Source organism: Aulonocara stuartgranti (assembly GCF_965226115.1).
Source record: "Aulonocara stuartgranti genome assembly, chromosome: 9".
Classification (NCBI taxonomy): domain Eukaryota; kingdom Metazoa; phylum Chordata; class Actinopteri; order Cichliformes; family Cichlidae; genus Aulonocara; species Aulonocara stuartgranti.
In genome coordinates this window covers 17,830,711-17,852,036 of record NC_138960.1, presented here as the reverse complement: position 1 = coordinate 17,852,036, position 21,326 = coordinate 17,830,711, and the positions used below count along the sequence as shown (strand labels likewise).

General features: G+C 37.3%; 2 protein-coding genes across 4 annotated transcripts in view; one reads left to right on the top strand and one right to left on the bottom strand.

The window, feature by feature from the left end:
- cnksr2a (connector enhancer of kinase suppressor of Ras 2a) overlaps positions 1–12,137 on the top strand; it is a 121,392-nt gene extending 109,255 nt beyond the window's left edge. Inside the window, exon 24 of one of the 2 annotated variants that reach the window (XM_082546441.1) lies at positions 8,768–12,137. In XM_082546441.1, the coding sequence (XP_082402567.1) occupies positions 8,768–8,815 (48 nt within the window). In that variant the 3' untranslated portion in view covers positions 8,816–12,137. The remainder of the gene's footprint in view (positions 1–8,767) is intronic. The other variant, XM_082546443.1, reaches the window with a different exon arrangement.
- Positions 1,644–18,421, bottom strand: smpx (small muscle protein X-linked). 2 transcript variants are annotated; one of them, XM_082546466.1, is made up of 6 exons: positions 18,331–18,421; positions 17,793–18,003; positions 13,152–13,211; positions 8,730–8,816; positions 7,682–7,825; positions 1,644–2,624 (listed from the first exon to the last, which is right to left on the bottom strand). In XM_082546466.1, the coding sequence occupies exons 3-5, from the start codon at positions 13,185–13,187 to the stop codon at positions 7,685–7,687; spliced, it is 264 nt and encodes an 87-aa protein (XP_082402592.1). In that variant the 5' UTR covers positions 13,188–13,211; positions 17,793–18,003; positions 18,331–18,421; the 3' UTR covers positions 1,644–2,624; positions 7,682–7,684. The 2 variants fall into 2 exon arrangements, with proteins under 2 accessions (XP_082402592.1, XP_082402591.1); XM_082546465.1 differs by lacking the exons at positions 17,793–18,003; positions 18,331–18,421 and adding an exon at positions 16,325–16,510.
- Between the last annotated feature and the right edge of the window lie 2,905 nt (positions 18,422–21,326).

The following is a 21,326-nucleotide window of genomic DNA, read 5'->3' as shown; positions in this document are numbered from 1 at the left end:
ATTTTTAATCTTTCCCACATAGTGTCAGATTCTCCCATATGGTGGTTAAATCTACACCACTGTTTCTGAATATTCCACCGTGACCCGATGGAAGCTAAACTTAGCTACAGCTGCTGTGTGTGTGTATTTATCTGTCTTCAATAGGGCACAGTGATGTCAGGATGGATATGTGGTGAAATGCAGTGGTATGTGGCCCATTCAAACTGTAGGATTTGAAGGTTTAGGTCATGATTAAAGTGAGTCTGCATTGTCGTGCTCCTGAGTTCTACCTAAACCCCCTAAAAATTCCTATTACATATGCACATAATTCAAAAATAATTACAGCTGGAGATACCAGAGTTCATTCCCCCCTTCAGGCACTGCAAGTAATGTGAAAACAACACTCCAGGCTACATTTTCCATCACAGTAAATGGGAAGTTTTAATTTGGTTTTGTCAGAGTTTCAGGTTGAGCAGACTATTTCTTTTTAAAATCAGTGTCACACTCTGTTTACTGCCAATCTCCTGACACCCACATGAAAAGACCAGAAGTCTCAGCCAGGATATAATCCATTTTAAATATGTCACCCTGAAAACTACTGTCATGTCCTGTCGGTGTGCTTAGGCAGTCTTTGTTAGCGAATATACCCAAGCTGTCAACTCCACCAGGAAGATGATATTTTCTTCTAAAGGACAAAGTCACAAGACTAATGTCAAGTGCTAAGGTGACATACGCACATGAACAAAGCAAATCAGCAGTTACAAAGTGAACATACAAAAGAAACATTTCAAAATAGGATAACAAAGGTCATCAGGATTACGAGGTTATTAATGGTTAACCAATAAAAACCAGCAAGTCAAAAAAAATATTTCTTTTTTTCTGGAACTGTGGTTCTCTGTGCTCTGTGCTTCTTTTGGGGTCCCCCTTTCTGTGATTGGTTCCCTTTGGTCTCGCGCTTCCTTCATCCCCTGCTACGCCTCCATAACCTATTATGTTGATCAATTGTTCTCTTAATTCTTCAAACTTGGTTCAACCTATCATGTTCGGGACTCTCTAATCAAAAGGATTAGCCTAATTATTATTTATGTGTGTAAGCGTGTTTTTGCATTTACCCCTCTGTACTATAAGCCATTCCTATAAGCTTTTGACCTCCACATGACTGAGTAGAAACTCCTATGAGCACGATTGCAATGTGTTTATAAACAATCATTTATACATATATAATCTTCAATGTTATTCACTTGGGTAAACAGCACTTTTGACACCCTTTTAAGAAGCTCTCTTCTTCTCTTATCTGATCACAAACAAGTGCAAAGTTTCCAAGCAAACTGTCTTAACGTCCTGTTATCTGTCTCTGCAAGCATTTTGTTTTTACATTGACCTTTTACTACACTCTGTCACCTTTCACTTATTCTACTAAAAAAAATCAAAGAGAAAACAAAACAAGGATTTTCAATCAATTAAGTTTAAGCATAAAAGCAATTACTTATGAGTAAGTTTTATCATAGCTAAATTATCAAACACCCAGAAAGTCCTAACATGATCATAAAGCCCCTTATTTCAACTTAAACCCCAAATCCCCCCTTCCTGACACACTTTATGTGTCACTAGCAAACACGTTAAAATGATCTGGTGGTTTGTCTATGCACTTAAAACACCTCATAAAAGTGTCATAATTTTTTTATTTCATCACAGTAACATTAAATTTATATCCATAAAACTTTAGTTGTGTATGATACATGGTTGCGCCTCAACATTTTAACAGTAACATTACAGTTATACTCTCAAAATCTATATTAGGACATGACATATTGGCCTAAACCCACTCAGCAATGGGCTAAAATTACCCTTTTCTTCATTTATCCAGCTGTAGGTCTTTAGAAATCTCATTTCTTATTACACAGTTGGTTAACATTACAAACAAACCAAACAATACTGTAGCGTCGGCATCTATCAGTAATATTAAGACACTTGCACTCCTGTTGTCTTTTGCTATAACAGATGGAGGCATAAGTGATAAACCAAGTTTGGACAGGATTTTTAGAACCTTTTTGATTTATTGCAGTGTTTTTTCAAGACATTTTGGGAAACATCACAATAAACAACAAACGTATGATTATTTCCCCCAAAAGCAGTACAGCTGACCTTAAACCCCACATACAACATTAACAAAGGAAACATTTATTATTGTATCAATATAAAGTATCAATATAAATCAGTGGTGAACAGCTGAAGTGTCGCCACAGAGTTTATTTGTTGCTGAGATGGATTCCTCGAATTTATATTCATTGTCAATAAAATGTCCTTTTTAACCATCTACTTAACAGAAAAGCAGATAATATGCTAAACAGTATGTTGTAATTGTAACACAAGTCACTCACTTCTAAAAGTCCAGGTAAATGGTATATTATCTGAAGCAAGACTGTCAAGAATATTTGAAATTGTTGTATAAATTATGATTTAATTGGAAAGATAAATAAATATTTCTGTTAAACTACTGATTGGAGGAGAGTTTATAAAAACTGAGGCATTAGTATCTCCAAACATGTTGGGATTGGGGTTGTATTTTGCCATTCTTCAGAGTCAGTGGGCAAGTCTGTGTCTATGAAGATTATCTGCTTTCCTCTCCGCCTGGCTGGAGAATCCTGGAAGAAAACAGGCAGATAAAGGCATGGTGAGCGATTTTCTTTGGCTGCTATCAGCCGTCTCAGAGCTGCCGACCTCTGACAGACTGTCTGTGACGTTCTAGACGATGAAGAGAAGGCCAGTTTACTACTGGTAGCTGAAATATAGAAACATTCTCATGCGCAATTAGCGATGCTGACCCTTCAAAAAGCCTGCCTCATATTCTTGAAGTAATAAACAAGAAATCCATTTTTCCAAGTTTTGCTTTGATTTTTTGTCTTCGGCTAATGTTGGTCAGAGATTTGCTTCTCAGCTCTTGGCCAAAAGTACTTGGACAGCCATACTTTTCTCTACTTCACATCTGGGGTTCTGTTTTGTAAATTGAGGCCCATTCGCTCCTGTAAAGGAAATTCATAATGCTGCTGTAAACAATGATAATTTAGTTAATAAAGTGATCCAACTCTGTGCCAGCAGTTTTGGGAAATTTCCGGCCTGTTTCAGCAAGGCAGTTTCCCCATGCATGAAGCCAGATTCATAAATAAAAGTGTTTGCCAGTTTTGAGTGGAACTTCGTGTCCACAGTCCTGTCCAATGCTTTTTGCACAGAGCAAATCCCTGCAGGCAGCTTCCAAAATCTTGTGGAAAACCTTTCGCCAAAGAACCTAGGCAGTTTTAGCAGCAGATTAATATCCACAACTCTGGGAAAAAATGGTAAACAAACACAGATGGGTTTGACTTTCAGGTGAACACTGGAATGAAAATTGCTAGAGGTGCTGTATCTGTGTCTCCATAGTGTGTTCTTTATAAACTGCATAAAGAACTGATAAACAATAATAACAATAATCATGATAACAGATGTATGAGGATAGTGTTTATATAGTTTATGTAGATGCAAGCTAATAAATATCTATGAACTTCTATTATGAAACCAGTTTAAATTTACATTCTTTTTCTTTTTCCCTTGTGCAGAATACTAAACAGCTAGTACGTGGCTGCTGTTGTTGTTGCTGTTTGGAATAATTTTCCATGTTAAAACTTAAACCAGCTTCTGCTTTTGTTATTCCATCTCTTCTCTCCCTCATTTAGAACACCTACACAGCACACCCACGTGGCTTGGGCTGGGCACAGCAGCCGCAGTGCTTGGATATTGTGGTTTCTGTGTCCCGCTGGGAAAGTTGCAGCACAGACTGCCACTCAGCGCTCACACTCATTTTCTAAAACACACACACACCCATAAAGTATAAATATAGCATCTGACTCAACCTGTCCAGCCCCCACACACACAGAGGCATCAACACACACGATGCTTGACCCAAAAGGCTGAGCGGCCCACACTGACTCCATGTGGTGAACTGCAACTACTGCAAGTAATTATTGCGTATCCTCACCAGCACCATACAAATAGCACACATTTACAGAGATATGAGTAGACCAATTTGAGTATCCGGTTAGGGTACGATGTAAAAGATATACAATAGCACCATTTGTTCTCTTACCATGCATCAAAGAGACATACTTTAGCTAATATCAGTGTGTGCAAAGTTGAGGTAAAGAAGTAAAAATAAAAATAAAGCAGCGCTAAATATTTATTAAAAGACACTATATCACAGACTGTAATTGTTGCAAGATGCCAGTGTGACTTTTTAACTCTACATATCTTTGCTCTAGACAAAGATGTGTTTGATATTCTTACAGGTGTCTCTCGTGGTCATTCATGAACTCTTCAAACAGTTTGGAGACATTGTCAACTCTGCACATAACCCTTCTTATAGTATATATATAGTATATAGTGGTTATATAGTGAGGATTCTCATATTAAACACGGTCAGAGTTTCAAGTAGTAAGGGTCAGCATGAGTCCAAGTAAGCTCAGGCTTCAAACTGCTCTAAACAGTTGGCCTCCAGCTGTTTTTTTTTTCTGCTCTTGGCCCTTTGTGATGTTAGTGAGAGTGGATCTCCCTAATATGGTTACCTCAGGCACATAGCTCCCATCCACCTGCTCCAACTGTGAAAGTTTGTTCACTGCTTATCCATTCTTTAATTAGCCGCAGTGACCGACAGCTGGCTACACTAGGAGGAGGTTAAAAAAGCGGGGATTAAACCCTAGAAACCTGAACTGCTTCAAGGAGAAGTATTTTGTTTAAAAACAAATCTCAGAATGCAGCTCAACTTTCAGCTAGGCTAATGCTAAAAGATGAAGATCTATAAAAAGCTATGTAGACAAGTGAATAGCTGAAGGTGTAATTAGCTTTATGTCGCTGAAATGATGTGTTGTATTAATATTCAGGCTGAATGGCTTGTGACCACTGTTTCATGGAAGACAAATAGCGTATTTAAATTTAACTAAGCAACTCTTGTAAGCTGATTTTAATATGGTAAAAGTGACCATGAGCACTTGGCAACTGCAGAAAAGCATTATGTATTACGTAACTCTGTATCCAGTGTTTTCAGGCCAGTCAGCATTTCAGAAAATTTCCCTCACCTATTAAAAGGGACGCTGTTTTATAGAGCTTGTGATTAAAAGACTAAATCCACTGTTTTATACCACAATTACAAGGTAATGAGCATAATATTTACCAAATGGAAAAAAAAAAATCTCCTATCATCTTCATTTTTGTGTTTTTGCGTTTTTCACTCTCATCTTCTGGGTCAGATTCTCAGAAGCTGCTGATTCAAGACTGCTTAATTATGTTTTCTAGGAGGTTTACAGTTTGTTTTATGACTCTACAAGAAGTAACTTTTGTTTGCAGAAACAAAGGCAGCCAAGTGCTGACTTCAAGGAAAGGTGGCATTAAAGGAAGAGGACAGTGGATTAACTGAGGAGTTGCACCAAGACAGATGTAAACCTACTCTGGTAGAGTCCAAGAATAAAAGTACAGAGCTAGAAATGAGGTCAAGTTTACCCTAACTTGCAAAACCACACTCAGTAACACTTTCAGATAGCCTCAATAAAACTGAATATTAAAACCCCAATGAATGTAGGATTTACTGCAAGACTTAGTTTTACCTAGATGTACCAAACAAAACAGTCTACTTCTATTAGATCTAATTCCGAAAGGATTGTACAAAGAAATCTTACCAATAATTGATGCATTCAAGGTAGCTGTAATGAAACCACTACTGTAAAAAGCCTTTACTTGACCCAGCTGTCTTTGTTAATTATCTCCAACCTTCCTTATTTCAAAAATTCTTAAATTGCAGTCCTGTGAGACCTCAGTGCAGCATTTGATACAGTATCACTGACCACAGTATTTTACTACCGAGATTAAGATATGTTAAAGGAAATGTACTGTCTTCACACACGAAAGGGAATTTTGGAGTTCCACAGGGTCCTGTGCTGGGTCCAGTATCATTTATCAAACATGCTTCCCTTAGGCAATATTTTACAAGGCTGTTTTCTTGCATTATTTAAGATTTAGGACCTTGCATAATCTAATCAGAAACAATTTGTCTCAGAGTGATACTGAAAAGCTAGTTCACAAATTAATTTGTAGATTGTTTTAAAATTTACCTGAAAAGACATTTGTTAATCCAAAACACTATAAGGAGAGTACTGACAAGGACACGTATATTTATCCTACATTAGCTTATCTTCATTAAATTACAGTCAAATTTAAAATCATTATCCTTACATACAAAATCTTCAATGATCCCATCATATCTTAAACACCTCCTAGTACCATATTATCCTAACAGAGCACTTTACAGGCTTGCTTATAGTTTTAAAAGTAGAATGGGAGGCAGAGCCTTCAGCTTCCAGGACTCTCTTCTAAGGGAATCAGTTCCTAGTTTGGATTTGGGAGACAGACATCCTCTCTACTTCTAAAAATATACCAAAAACTTTACTTTTGATAAAGCTTATTGTTAGGGCTGGATCTGAGCCACTACTGCTGCTGTGGGACTTTGTGTGGTGGACTGAGCACTTCTTCTCTCACGTTATTTCACTCCCCACATGTTTACATACCGCTGCAGTGTGTCAGAGTTTTGTCTTCTCTCTCTCTCTCAGCTTGTGTTTTCTCCTGTCTGCCTTTGCTTTTTTCTTTCCCCTCAGTCAACAACCAGTCACAGCAGATGACTGAGCCCGTTTGTATTGCAGGTTTCTTCCTGTTAAAAGGGAGTTTTTCCTTCACAGCTTCACAAAGTGCTTACTCGTAGGATTTTATGTTGGGTTTTCTCCAGAAATTTGTATAGTCTCTTCCTCCTATACAAAATGCATTGAGGTGACAGTTGTTGCAATTTAGTGTTATATAAATAAACTTGAATTAAATGAAAAAATCTGAATTGGACAGGAATTGTAGACATGTCTCACATGTTAACTGTGGAGGACTTTAACCTTAGTATTCTTCACTTTTTCTCAGTAACATCAAACACAGTATGCTTCTCTGTCTTTATATGTACACTTTTGTACATACATGTACACGTTTGTCACGTTAGCAAATGATTGACTTTTTTCTTGCACTCAAACTGGATTTGCATCCTCCACAAAGTATTTGCAGTATTTGTGCTTCCTTTCAGTAGTTTGGTTGCGATTTGCATCTTTTAGTCTGGACTTTATAAACCCAGCCTATCTACATCACGCATCACACAAAAGACCTGCATTAAATATCAAATATTAAAATAAGCAGCTGTTACATAGTATCGATGGAAACTTTAGTGCTGTCAGGAAAGGGTTCTGATAAGTACGCATATTACCAGGTAAGGGACAAGTAGAAATTGTATAAATGGCCCCTATTTTGAATTTAAGCTCCTTATAACTCAATGCACAACCATACTTGCAAGCGTGATTGAAATCAAACTTTTTACTGTTTTTAGGTACTGTGTACCTACTCAAAAATTAAAGCTACAATACTATTGGTACTGCATTTTATTTAAAATATAGTTTTAGTGTTTTTCTTCCTGGTTTTGGGATTTTTCCTTTTAAAGATTACATTAAAAATTTAACTTTATGGAAGTTTAGAGATTAACTTGCACATCCTATATAATATTTTTAGAAAATAATTTTCCTTTTTATAGTGTATTGATGAAGTTTTATTTTCTTTGGAATCTTGCAAAAATGAAGGGAACTACAATCAAACCTACATGTTACTCCTTGGTGACCCATCGTAGTTCACTCTTGGCGTTTTGTATCTCTGAAAGGTTAACAGCAGGCCCAGGTAGCTTCACTGCTCCTGGCAATTTCTTCTCCTCTGGTGACTGGGCTGCAGCGCTTGGAGGTGAAGGATCCTGATTTAAAAAAATAAATTGTGTGTGAGGTGATGGCAGCATTGCTTTTACCTATATTTAAAGAGAAACTTCATCATCTTATAAAGGGACAGATTGCAATGGAAGCTGCTGCTTAAGATGCCTATTCATCACAATGTGAGCTTTTAGGAAAGGCCTTAAAGAGACAGCAGCAAAAACTACCTGTGTCCGCTAGAGTATAAACTGAAGAGCCTCATAGAAGGCCAATATAAGATAAGTAAAATAAGAATAAAAAGGTGTAGCTAGAAAGTAGCTTTCTAGTTCCTTTTTAATGTCAATTAAATGCAGTTCTCAGGAAATTAATTTTGTAGTTTTTTGTTATATCTTATATTATACTATATTGTGTTATAAAGTGATCACAAAATAAAATCTGCTTAGAATAAGTAAACAAAGTTAAGGAAATGTTTCTTTTATTGCCATGCCACACACTACAGCATTTATAGCCCAAGTTAATTTGCAAAGCTATTCCCTAGATTGGCCTTTTAAATATGTAAAACTCAGCAACACATACACAGTAGTTAGTAAGAAATGCTAATTGTACAATAAAAGCTTACATTAGAAGCACAAAAGTGGAATAGAGCCAAACTAGGAAATGTCTGAGTTTATTTTTTTAGTTTTCAAGACGATATTAGCATACATTTGTATCCATATTCAGCTCATTTGGGTCAGGAAAATTCAAGTTGTAAATATATGCAGATCCCTGAGGTGGTCATGCGTATGTTGAATTTACAATTTAAATGTGACCACATTGTGGGGGGGGGGAAAGCATCAGCTCCACAAGCTGGCACAAGCTGTGTCTGTCTTGCCCACTGGCATTAAGGTGTGGGTAGAGTGGGGATGAGGAAAATGCAGACCAGTGGACTGGGTGTGAAATGTGTTATCTCACCTCTTCTGTTTCTACTGTGTCCTCTCTCCTCTTGACAGGATGTCCCGCCCCTGGACGCAGAGCTCCCATCGGGATGTTCAAATTAGCCTGAATGACAGCAAAAACAGCCAATGAGACCCTTTCAACACTTGATACTCAACTGTCTGCGGTGTGTGTGTGTGTGTGTGTGTGTGTGTGTGTGTGTGTGTGTGTGTGTGTGTGTGTGTGTGTGTGTGTGTGCGTGCGTGTTCAGGCTTCTGCTGTTTCCTCAAAACCCAATGTTTTGATTATGACCACTGCTTCCTTGTTATCATCATGTCCCTAAAAAGAGACTTGTGTTTTTATGAAAATTGGGAGAGACATGCTTAAACATAGACAGACAGACAGACAGACAGACAGACAGACACACACACACACACACACAAACATACACACACACACACACAGATAAGAACGATCTACCTGCTAACTCGATGTTCTACTGCTGCCTGCCCCAACGTCCAACCACCTGGATTTGATGTGTTTTGTATTTGTACTGTAATGTATTGTATATAAGCTCACATTGTACAGCTGTACAGAGTGGGAGTGTGATGTGTGTTAACGATGTCTGTGGATGTTGTTCTATGAAAGAGTTATATATTTTACAGACGTTAAGGTTTTGAGATTGGTGAGGGAAGGTAAATCGCCTCATTCGCAGCATGTTTGCTGATATGTTTGTATCACTGTAACGTTGCTTTGGCTGGAATCGTTTGTTGTCTTTATGCTTGGCGTGCCGTCAGCATTCATGTCCTTGCACACCACTGGCACAACCCAAAGATTAAAGGAATATTTCACCCCAGAATGAAAATTCAGTCATTGCGCTTCAAAATCCATTTTCAAGAAAACAAAGCCACATGCTGTAATTCAATCTGAGCCTCCCATGCATAGGAAGAAAATGTTTATTGCAGCTCAGGCTTTTATTTTTCCACCAGCCATTAAAAGATCATGAACTTTGAGAGCAAACCAGTAGATTTACCTGATTTATTTGGATACGAAAATGCCCAGTTGATCCCCATAAACCATCTCAGTTTCAGTTTATCTTTGTAGTTATGTAGTTTTGTTTATGTATTTGACAACAATAATTTTAAATGTCCACTAGTATCAGCTTTTCCCCCCTGACTTCCTGTGACAGTAAACTTAACAGCTTTAGACATTTGGGCAAAGCAGACCAAGCATACATATCTCAGTAACCTGATTTTCTCTCAAATTTTTAAAGAAAAACAACAAAACTATTAAAACTATTAATGATTCAATTAAGTTACTCCCAGTTATTTGACGAAAGAAAGTAATACAACATGAAGTGACATAAAGTCAGCCAACTAGACTGAGCTCCTACATAACATGGGGACTGAAATTTTAAGGCATTTGCCACATTTGGCCAGCTGGAAAATCATTATAGAAACTCGTGTTTAACTTTTACGATTAATGAATTGAGGTTTAGATAAACATGAATTAAATATTTATCTGATTGCAAAGTTAAGTATACAGAGTTCTAAGTTTAGAAAACATGTGATTTGGCATGTTCTCTTTTGTTCAATACCTCTTCAGTACAGCACAGAAACACATGCAAGATATAATATAACACTTAAACAGCTGATTAAGAGGTTAAGTCTGTGTTTTAACCTCATATGTTTCCCTGTGCATGTACAAGTCTTTCATTCATTCCTCATAAAGTTTAGATCCAAGATATTTTCTACTCATCATTTTAATAATTCTAATAGTCTTAGCAATAACCAGGCAAGAAAACACTGGTAAATTCCACATTTTGTAGGGGCACAGCTGTTGCATAAAGTAGAGTGTATGTGTGAACTTTCGCCAAACAGCTTATGCAACACACGTCAGACCATTTTTTATCTAAATAACAGCACCAACGCTCCAAACCTCTACTTATTTATCACCATTAACCTTGTTGCTAACCACATCCACATATACAGTATGTGAAGTAGAAGTGTGAGAGAAGCTGTCTGAGACGATACCCTATAAAGTCAACACTAGCTGAGAGTCTGGGAAGAGGCTGAGACTGAACTACAGTATACCTCCGCATTTTGATTGATTCTGTTAATGTTTTTTGAAGGTGAACTAATCCTTTAAGCTTGCCTGCTGACTAGCTGTTGTTATAACTTTATGTGAACATGAAAGGAAAGCCTAGATAAGAAGAAAGACCTCAGTATCTGACAGGTAAATGGAAGAAAAACAGACTCACAGACTAATCCTGTTGAGAGAAAAACAAACAAACATACAAATAAGCTCAATAGCCAGACTTCTTGTTACTTCCACATTGTAGTACCATTATGTCTGTATTATATAGGAATATGTTAAACTGAATTACCAAGCCGAGTTTAAGACTTGAACTACAGATTTGATTTAATTTACTTGACTGTCAACTGTTTTCAAAAGCTTAACAACTGAATTCCCTCAGACAGCCTCTGGTTTCCATTTCTTGCGTATGTGTTTTTAAAGTTGCTTTCTTAGTCAAACTGTTGCTGCTCTCTGAAGCAGCTGTAAACAGAGCCTGTTGTGAAAACCTGCTTTTACTGATGCTCAGCTGACTTAGTACTTTACCCCTATAATATTCTCGCATTTATGCTGGCCTTTCTGATTCCACATCATCTTCTTCCTTTTACATGGTTGCTAATGCTCCTGAATCTCTGGCAACCCATGAGGTTGAAATATTAGGGCAACATGGAAAAGGGTGGCTTCAAAGGTGATTCATTCCCTCATAGAGTTACATGTTTAACATGGTCAACTTTAGAGCACTAATAAACATTTGCACCCTGGTATAGAAAACTCCTGTAGTGTTTTGGGTCTTTCGAGCTAATTCATCCATTCATAAGAGCTGTACAGAGTTTTTTTATTTGTTTGTTTCTTTTTTCAAGTAATTCTAATATTACAGGTATAGGTAGCATGCCAGTCATAGATAGGCAACCAGATGCTTTCTGCAAGGCTGATCTCCATTAATTTAAGTTATGACAAGGACCTGTCCACTTTATTAGTGTTGTCGGTGCCTTCAAAGCATTTTAATTTAATAATGTGGTCCACTGTGTGCGGTACAACAAATCTGTTTGGTGAGTGAAATCTTAGTACTTATTAGTCTTTTATTTAACAATAATTAGCAGGTAAGTATGTCTGTGTACAGCTTATGAGGGAAGTTTGCTTTTCAGAATCAGAATCAGAATACTTTATTGATTTTGATTTTATTGATTTTTTGAGGCATTTTGTAATATAGATATCTAACAAATATTATGGTTTGCTATGTGGTTTATCTATTAATGGCCAATTACAAAAATGTCTTTGTCCCACTTTTTGTTAAGTTAAATTCTAGTGCTATATTTGTATTTTACTTGTATGCACCAATACAGCCTATGGTTGCAGCTTGAAGGGTGCAAATGTTTCTCTTTGTCATTATCACGCTTCTTCTGTAACAATGCAAAATTTCCCTATGGGTTCATTTTAAATGTCTTTATTCAAAAAAACACAGAACATGTTTAATTTACAACCTTTTATCCTTATTTGCAAACTGATTTTGACTACATTGACTTTGTATAACCATCATCTTTACATGACTATCGTCCATGCATGTGTTGGCTCTTCCCAAGATCTTTGTTCCTTGACATTGAATTGGCAACAGGTTGCAAATAGACATCCTGAAAGTTCTAGACTTGTCTTACAGACTAAGAGGAGGCTAAGGACAAAAGTTTAATTAAAAAAAAAAACACCTAAATGCAGAAAATCATCATCTGATGGAATATTAAAGGGTATTTAGGCAATAATTAATAAATGGAAAACAATAGCTGTCTGCAACCACCTTTTGAAAATGTTTGAAGCTAAAGCAATTAAAAGATTTGTTATTGATGAGCTAAAACGTGCAAAGCTGCTGACACTGAAGTATAAAGAGGTTTTTATCATCCAAACATTTATAATGTGAAATCGCATTGCTTTTTTTCTTTGTGATAAAGTGATGATGGACTCTTTGGTGGAAACTGAACTGTGAACCTCATGGTTGTACTGTTAATAAAAAAAGAAACTCTGTTCTGATGCCTATCCCATGGTTAGACGTGAAAATGAGCACAATGAGAAGTGAGCTGAGGGAGGAAACACACAGAAAGCCACCAACACAAAGAAACTGCTCTGCATATGTTCGCCTTGCTAAAACCCTGCACTAACAACGCCTTGATAATGTATATGCACAGTTTAAACTCAGCATTTGCCTTCGTGAATAAATACTTTAATGTGGAAACCTGAATTTGTCTTTATTGAGGAGCAGGAAGAGTTACTGTGCATTTCAGTTGTCTTCTATTCTGCCTTTACTTTTGTAAAGTTAATATCATGCAGGAGGTAACACACAACCTTTTGAAGACACATCCACCTTACTGTGCATACAGATGGAAAAAAACAAACTTTTACCTGAAGGGCCTTAACGTTGGTCGAAGGTTTGGACATAATCCCCCTGGTGAGTCCGCTGACCTGCAGGAAGCATAGATCACAGACATTCAGGTGTGTTGGATCTTTGTTCTGTGTACTTGTGAGCGTGTGTATGCATGTTGGGGGCACTGGTACTCAGTTCCTGTGGTTTTCACGGCCTGGGATACCATTTCAGTTGCTTAGCGACTCTTGGGGAGTTAAGCAGGCAGAGGAACTGTTCTCTGAATCATTCATGAGAGGGAGACAGAGTGACTGCCAGTATAAAAGTACCTCAATTTCACTTTTGGGATGACTTTTGGATTGATGTAAAGGTAAAATAGAAAAAAAAGGCAAAATAGAAAAATTTCTACTACTACTGTCAAATTTTTTCTTGGAGATTCTGTAGTTTGGTAATGTAACACGGTACACAGCAGTGTGAATGATAAACGTCACTTTTGTACAGTTTTTATTGCTATAAAGTTGTAGCTGAAGAGGGAAACTCTTCAAAATTCCAGTGTGCTGCTTCACCACCTTTACTGCTATGAACTTTTTTCAGCCAAATGTATTTATATCACAACACGAGCAGAACCTACGACAGAAACAGCTGTTTTACCGGGGCGAGCAAGGCACGTATTGGTTATTTAGTGCAATCTAAAAATAGACATCAATTAAAGTGTAGGAAATTGAAAGCAATCTTGCTCCTTTCATCTCAAACAATGTTGTGTGTTATAAGCTTATCTTATTGTGTGTTTCCACTATCTTTTCAATTACTGCCATGTGTGGACATAGCTGTCACTGCGTCTTTAGTGGCTGGATTAACTCTAACTCATTCTTACAGTCAAGAAAGCTGCACCCCACTTACAAACCAAAAATTCCCATTGGTGCCACCAAATTGTTTGCGAAGTGGTAAAGCCAATGTGTGACCCACTTGACACTGCGACATAGACTGTAATATAGAGTGGTAAGTTTAGGTAAGAGTAGTGAGTAATATAAAAAACTAACCAGCACCTACCAGTTTTAATATAAAATTCTTTATTAATATAAAAATTGAAATAAAAATCACTTTTATATAAATGAATAAAAATATGGAAATATGAAATTGTACACATGGAGTAATTTCAAATTGAATCTTTATTACTGCAACCCATACAGTACCGTCCTGGCCCATTAGGGGCTGACATTTTTGGAATCTCTGCTCTAGGACATGGACATCTTCATGGACATGTCCATGTCCTGTTAACAAGGATTAACCAAAAGAAAATGCTAAAAACAATGTATGTCTATATCCTAATCAGTTAAACTGAAATTAAGACAAATCAAAAAGTCTAAAAGGAAGAAAATAGCCTGAATGTAGTTAACACTAGCAGTGGGTTTTTATCCCATGTAGGTCAGAGTCTATATGCTTGTACTGAACGAGGTTATGCTCCTGTCTAGTAGTTAGGTCCGCTTTGGAGTAAATGGATGCATATCTATCAGCAGCATAGACAGTTGCAAGTAGTGATGGTCTGACTGTGTAACCTTCCACTACAATAGTGCTGTACTTTGATGTCATTACTTATTCACAAACCAGTATTATTTGTTCACTAATAATTGGTTCACTAATATCTCACGTCCTCCAAAGTTGACTGACTCCTATAAGAAAAAACAGAGAAGTCACTAAAGCCTGTTTAGATGGGGTGAAACTGAGCACTCTGGTAATCTAGGAAGTGAAGCGTACTAGCGCATGTTTAATGTTGTATAAGGGAGTATGTTAACCCAGATGATGGTTTTCCAAACCAAATATGGTTGAGATTAGAAGTAAGCTAAACCAAAATTTCTTAACCCAACCAAACAGCAATTAAAAATAAAACTTTAGTCTCCTTGTCAAAGGTCAAAAATCTGTCTTTGTTTCCTCCACCTAACAATCATTCGTTCTTGAAGTAGAAACACGTCTGTGTGTCTTTTAAGGATCACTTACATGGGTCTTTTCAAATGGAACAAAAGTGTCTCTCACCACTTTGCAGTTATTTTTTACTTGCTCCCCTCCTTTTAACTATAAATAAACTACAAATCCACTCCAAGCAACAAGTGGTTAACTATCATTAAAGTTTCCACGGCCTATTTATCTTATCTCCTAGTAGCTACGAGGGCCAGATGTCGACTGGTTTCTCCAATGTCCTTGGTACAACAAAACGAAAGAAGGAAAAAGCTTTTCTGCCCTTGTGAGTAAAAACATGGACCCCGCTGAAATACACAGTACACACATTTCCACTACGTGATGATATTAATGTTGGCTGCCCGTAGCAGCCGCCTCAGTGACGCCACACTGCAGAGTCTGAAAAGCCCTTTCACTTTGCACACTCATGTCTGTCATGCAACGAGGCAAAGAGGCACAGGTGAATATATTATTTATGCTTTCAGGTTTTTTAAACCAGATGCAACACAGTGGTATGCCAGTTTATTTCATGAAACCTGTGAAAAAGTCTGTATGCCTGCATGTTTTTGCTTGAACATCAATAAAACTTTAAAGAGGTGCAGCTGTGCATATAGGTTTGTCTCACTTTGATTACAGATATGAAACACAAGAACAGTTTCAAACTCATGTGTGAAATACCAACATAAATAATGCATAAAACAATTCATTCTAACTTTAAATAAAATTCTTTCCTTTCTTGCCAAGAGTGTAACAGAAAGATCAAAGCCGCTCCTAAATCTGTACGCTTAATATTTAATAGGAGATGATTGGCTTAGCATAAAGTCTGATTCTGCAAAGTGAAAACATTTTGAGGTTTCATGGACTTTAGACTTTCATGGCTGGAAGCCTAAGAATTTCCAGTGATTGCTAAGGTAGGCTGACCTTGGGACACTGACACTGTATCTTGCATCCCATTCAAATCCTTCAAATCCTCCTCTTTCTCCAAATAATGAATCACATAAGGTCATTTTATTTCCCAAGTTGCTGGCTGTTGATTTATTAAGAATAAATGCAGTACATCAATTGCTGAATAACCAAACTCAATAAAGAATTTGGCTTAAAATTTTCCCTGCCATACTCTGAGTTCTCCTTAGAAACTTACATAATAATCCTTTTAAAAGCCACAGAAAGCTGAATGACTTTGACAGTAATGCCATCAACTGTCATGCCAATAAAAACACAGCCCATAGACATAACATTATGTAAAGGAGACTGAACTTACCAGTCGATGAAACAACTCTTTCTTCTGATGCTTGCTTTTTTACACCCACTGCTCTTGTTTATTTGACTCCTCACGCACTATTTGCCTGTCTTCTCTCCATCTCTTTCTCTTCCTTTCTTTTCTCTCCTTCTCCCTCTCCCTCTTTCACGCTCACTAACTCTCTCTCTCTTTGCCTTGTAAGTGGTAGGAGGATTCCTCTCATATCTGGGATTTGTTCTCACTATAAATAGACGAGTGATACACAGAAGGGACCTGCTTTCTATCTATGCTCACATGGACACACACAGCGACGGACCAAAACACAGTCAAACAGACGCACTGAGCACTGGAAACAGCTTAATTTGCATAGATTTTAAAGGGTTCTTTTTTTAAAACTACATTTACAAGATTAGTCAGGAGCAACAAAACACATTTAACTCCAAGACCATAGTGACTTTAACACTTTTTACATGTATTAATTCATAATCCACACTCATTTTAAAACTCTTCAAATAAGATCCAAAAGTTTTTAAATTTTTTAAATGCAGACCACTGAAATGCAGCACCGTCTGCATATATGATGTTTACATATTTTTAAGCTACAGTGAGATCTTTGTAAACTTAAAAAAGATGATTTTTCTCGTACCTGACTGGGCCAAACACCATTTAAAAATCTGATGCTTTAACCATGAACCAATCAAACACAATGTTGCCAGCTTCTGTTATGGCTGCTTTTATGATATTTGCTGATGCAAACATTTACTTAAGTTATATTTACAGGGAAATAATGCGAAATAGATTCAGGGCATTTCAGCATGAACCAGAAGCTCTCATATATTGTAATGTTCTGATTGACAAAAAATAAGGGACTCACGTTAGGATCAAACTTAATTTTTAAAAATTACGATCCAGCTTGTCTGCCAATGTAATTCAATCTCATTCAGCAATATTTATGATGACTTGATCCCTAATTTCAAATTGCTTTTAAGGTTTTAAACAATTGCAGAAAAATGCTCCAGTTAAGAATGAACCATGAAACTGTCTGCTAGATTATCGGATGTTCATTCGTTCATAATGAGAAGTGAGGTCACTGATTTAAGCATTTGGATTTTTTTTAATCTACTCATGTAGCAAAATGTTCCAAAGAGTAAAATAATTTCACTGCAGCTTCATTCAGAAAATAAAACATTTTACTCATGAAACTCAAATCTATCTGTTTATATGGCATTCAGAGATGAGATGCATGGTAATTTTTAGCTCTTCATCAAACCCTGACACTTGAGTCCCGAAAACACCCTTTCCTAATCTCAGTGACTAAAATGGGACTGGCCTATTTCTACCCCGACGCACACAAACACACAGAAAGAAGCAGTCATGCTGGTATATCTGCGTTTATACACTGATGTACAACCAGAAGCCCAGAGGAGACCTGTGATCCCACAGAGTTAAAGGTGCGCATGTGGCTATGAATGAGTGTGTGCTTTCTTACCTCCTGGTGTGCGTAGCTGCTCTGCCTTGCCTGTGCGCTCTCTGAGGTCCTCTTCGGCTACCTGACCTGTTTCCGCTTGTCCTGATTGGCTTGCGAGACAGAAAACTCCTCCCAGAGTGGAACCCGACCCAGCATCAGAGAAGTAAAATGAGTTTCAGCCTCTGTGCGTCTGTGTGTGTGTTTGTCTTTATTACATTGTGGGGACAAGGACCTGTTAGCACAGTCATGGGGTGGGAACCAGAATAAGTATGGGGACCAAAGAAAATAACTTTTATATTTAATCAAATTTTTTAATTACAAAATACCTGACAAGTTCCCAGAATGCGGTTTCTAGTCTGGTCTAATTTTTCAGTGCTTTACAACCAGCAGAAAAGTTAGATCCCACGATGCATGTTTTGGACAGGTGGCCCTATAATGTAACAAAGACAAGGATAGGTGTGTGTGTGTGTGTGTGTGTCCGTGTGTGTGTGTGTCCGTGTGTGTGTTTATGTGTGTGCACTTCTGTATGTTTGAAGTCATTATGACACATTCAACCTACCTTTCTCTCTGGATGTGTTCTTCAAATGAGGCTGTTCACATTTATTGCAGCAAAGCACAGCGATCGTCAGGCTTGTTACACTGACCTGTTGTGTCCCTGGGTAGTAAAATGAAGAGGCTCAAACTGAAAGCTTGTTATATGTTTCAAACTATGCAAATGCAACCCACACACACAGGTCTCAACTGTTGGGAAGGACCGTCCTGGTCTATTATAGATAAACACTTTCATCACTGAATGTGTTTATTGTGTTGTTGCAGAGATCGGGTTGGTGGAGCCCAGAGGAGGGAAAATCCAAGGCATAACATTTCTCGACATGATCTGATTAATTGCAAATTGGCTGTATAAAGTACAAAGATCAAACATGACTGAATCTTGTGGTGCAGGAGAAAGTCAAAGAACTTTTTATGGATATGTAACGATGAGGTTTTTGTCAAGTTGTTTTTTCTGCCTTGATAGAGCAGTCTGTAAAAAGTTCTACAGTATTGTGAAAAAGAAAGTAGACCTAAAGGATTTAAAAGCTTGCAGAGAATTTTGGCCCACTAGTTTTTACAGTGTTGTTTCAGTTGATTGGGGTTTGTTGGGATTTGTTTATGCACAACTCTCTTAATAGTCACCACAGCATTTCATTCGGGTTGTATTCTGAACTTTGACTGAGCCACTGGAACACCTCGATTCTTTTCTTTCTCAGCCATTCTGTTATAGGTTTGCTGCTATGCTTCGGGACTGTTGAACTGTTGCATGAACCAGTTTCAGCCAAGCTGTGCCAGCAGTACTGCTACAGCTTGGCACATTTGAGTCTAGAATACATTAATTTTCGATTCAGTTGGTACAAGATGCCCAGTTCCTTTGGTTGAGACAAAACCCCGTATCATCACCCTTCCACAACTGTGCTTGTCAGATGAGGCGGTCGTGCTGATATACTGTGTTTGGTTTTCACCAAACGTGGTGCTGTGCATTATGGAAAAATATCTCCACTTCATTCAAAGGACATTTGAAATCTGGTGGTTTGTTGTAAACACAACCTTGCAACCAAGTCGTGCAGGTTTGTTATTTTTCAAAGTTCTTCTGCTTTTATAGATGTGCTTAAACTTGCTGATGATCAGTTAATCGAATGCATTTGATTAGCAGCTTCTGGCTGCTACTTACACACTCAATTCCTCTGGATTGTACTTAGTTTTCCAAAGAACTGCATGGAGTCCTGAGAAAATATTCTTTTGCACAAATCTATAATTGAAAGACTTTGAGTATTATTATAGAAAAAACAACTAGTAGCAGAGCACTGGGGTCATATTTCCTTTTTGTGTTGTAATTTTAGTTTCCGGATTTTTTATCTTGGAGCTGGTCCAGCCAGTCACTAGTCGCAAGTCCCTCACTTTTAAACTTTTGACCAGCCACATGCTTATGAAGGCCATTAAGCTCAACACGGCAATATAAAAGCAAGATGGCACACACTGAAACCCCCCCCCCCCCCTCCCCGAAGATAACTGAAAAAACAAACAAGCAAACTCTACAGGTGGTAACTGCAGCATCTAATAGATATTCAATGTATTGCATAGAGCTAATTGTATTTGGGTGTTGCTTTTGGCTTTTGGTTATAAATGTATCATGAAGGAAGTGAGAAGGTGTGGCTAATGTGCTCATTTGTTTTGGTCTGTGCTGTGGCTCTGAAGTTGTTTATGCTGTATATCACCTTTAAAACAAAGAAAACCTGTGGAAAAGTATCATCATTCAATAATGGGAATACTGTAGAGCTCAATCAATCATTCATTTCACCTGAACAAAAACCCCATCAAATATGTTCTTTTTTTTTTCTCCATTGAAAACATTTACCTTGTTGGAAATCCAGAATCATGCTCCCATAATAATACAGACTCTGTTGATATTTTTTTTAATGGGAAAAGTTTAAATGTTGTTTAAAAGGCATCTGCTAGTCCAGTGTAAGGTTCAAAGTCTGACAATCCAAGGTGACTTAAAGGTGATCGAGTTATTTACATAGTCCTGAGGAATAACCATTTACATATTCCTCAGGGCTATGTAAATATCTTCCAAACTAACCTAGAAATGCCAATAGGAAGTTTATTTCATAGGCAAATAATGAAAAAAGGAGCTTTACAAACAATATAATCTGCCTGTCTGTGGATAAAATAAATACACCATGGTGTGTATAATCGGTATCACTAAGCGCACAACCACAAACTGTTGCCGCAGGGCCTAAAAGGAGATAAATGTGGCTGTGGCAAAGTTTGATATTACTTACTTTAAGAGTAAAACCTCATAAAGGAGGAGGTAAACTGAAATTGGGGTTTAACCTTTTAGAGGGGGGTTTATTGCACCCAAATAGACAGTTTTCATCTGCAGCTGTGTCCTCATTAAGCTCAAATAACACAGTTATTCTGAAAGGCTGAAGGCTCTGTAGGAACTGATGTACAGCAACATGTTGGCCTTTATCCACAAGCAGTTTTATGTTCCCTTGGCCACATTTATGGCTTAATGAGTCAGACTGGGAGCTTATTTTCTTGTTGCGCCTGACTCTGGCAATCCACATTTATTGGTTTCCTTTTACCCCCATTGACCTTTTGGCAGGATGAAATCTAATATCCAAAAACAAACTTTCATTTTTGTGTCTGCAGCTGAGCCAACTGATTATGCAATTCTCCATTTTTAGGGTTACAGCTCTGTGCCCTATATATAGTAAGCACTGGGACAATCCACTGTGAATTGTTTTTTTGTTTTTTTTTAATTTACATTTAAAAAATTCTCTCTATCAATTTCTGCCATTTAATTTATTTCTTTTTATATGTAATTTCTATAATTATATTTTTTACTTCTTTACTAGTATTTAGAATTTGTGAATTTTTAAAAATACTTTTTATTTTTTACTGCAAATGTAATTATTTTTGTTTTAATTTTTTAAATTAGAAATTTGTAAAAACTACCCAAAATGAAAAGTGAGATGCTGCAGTTGAACACCTGATGGCGCAATATTGGCAGGGACA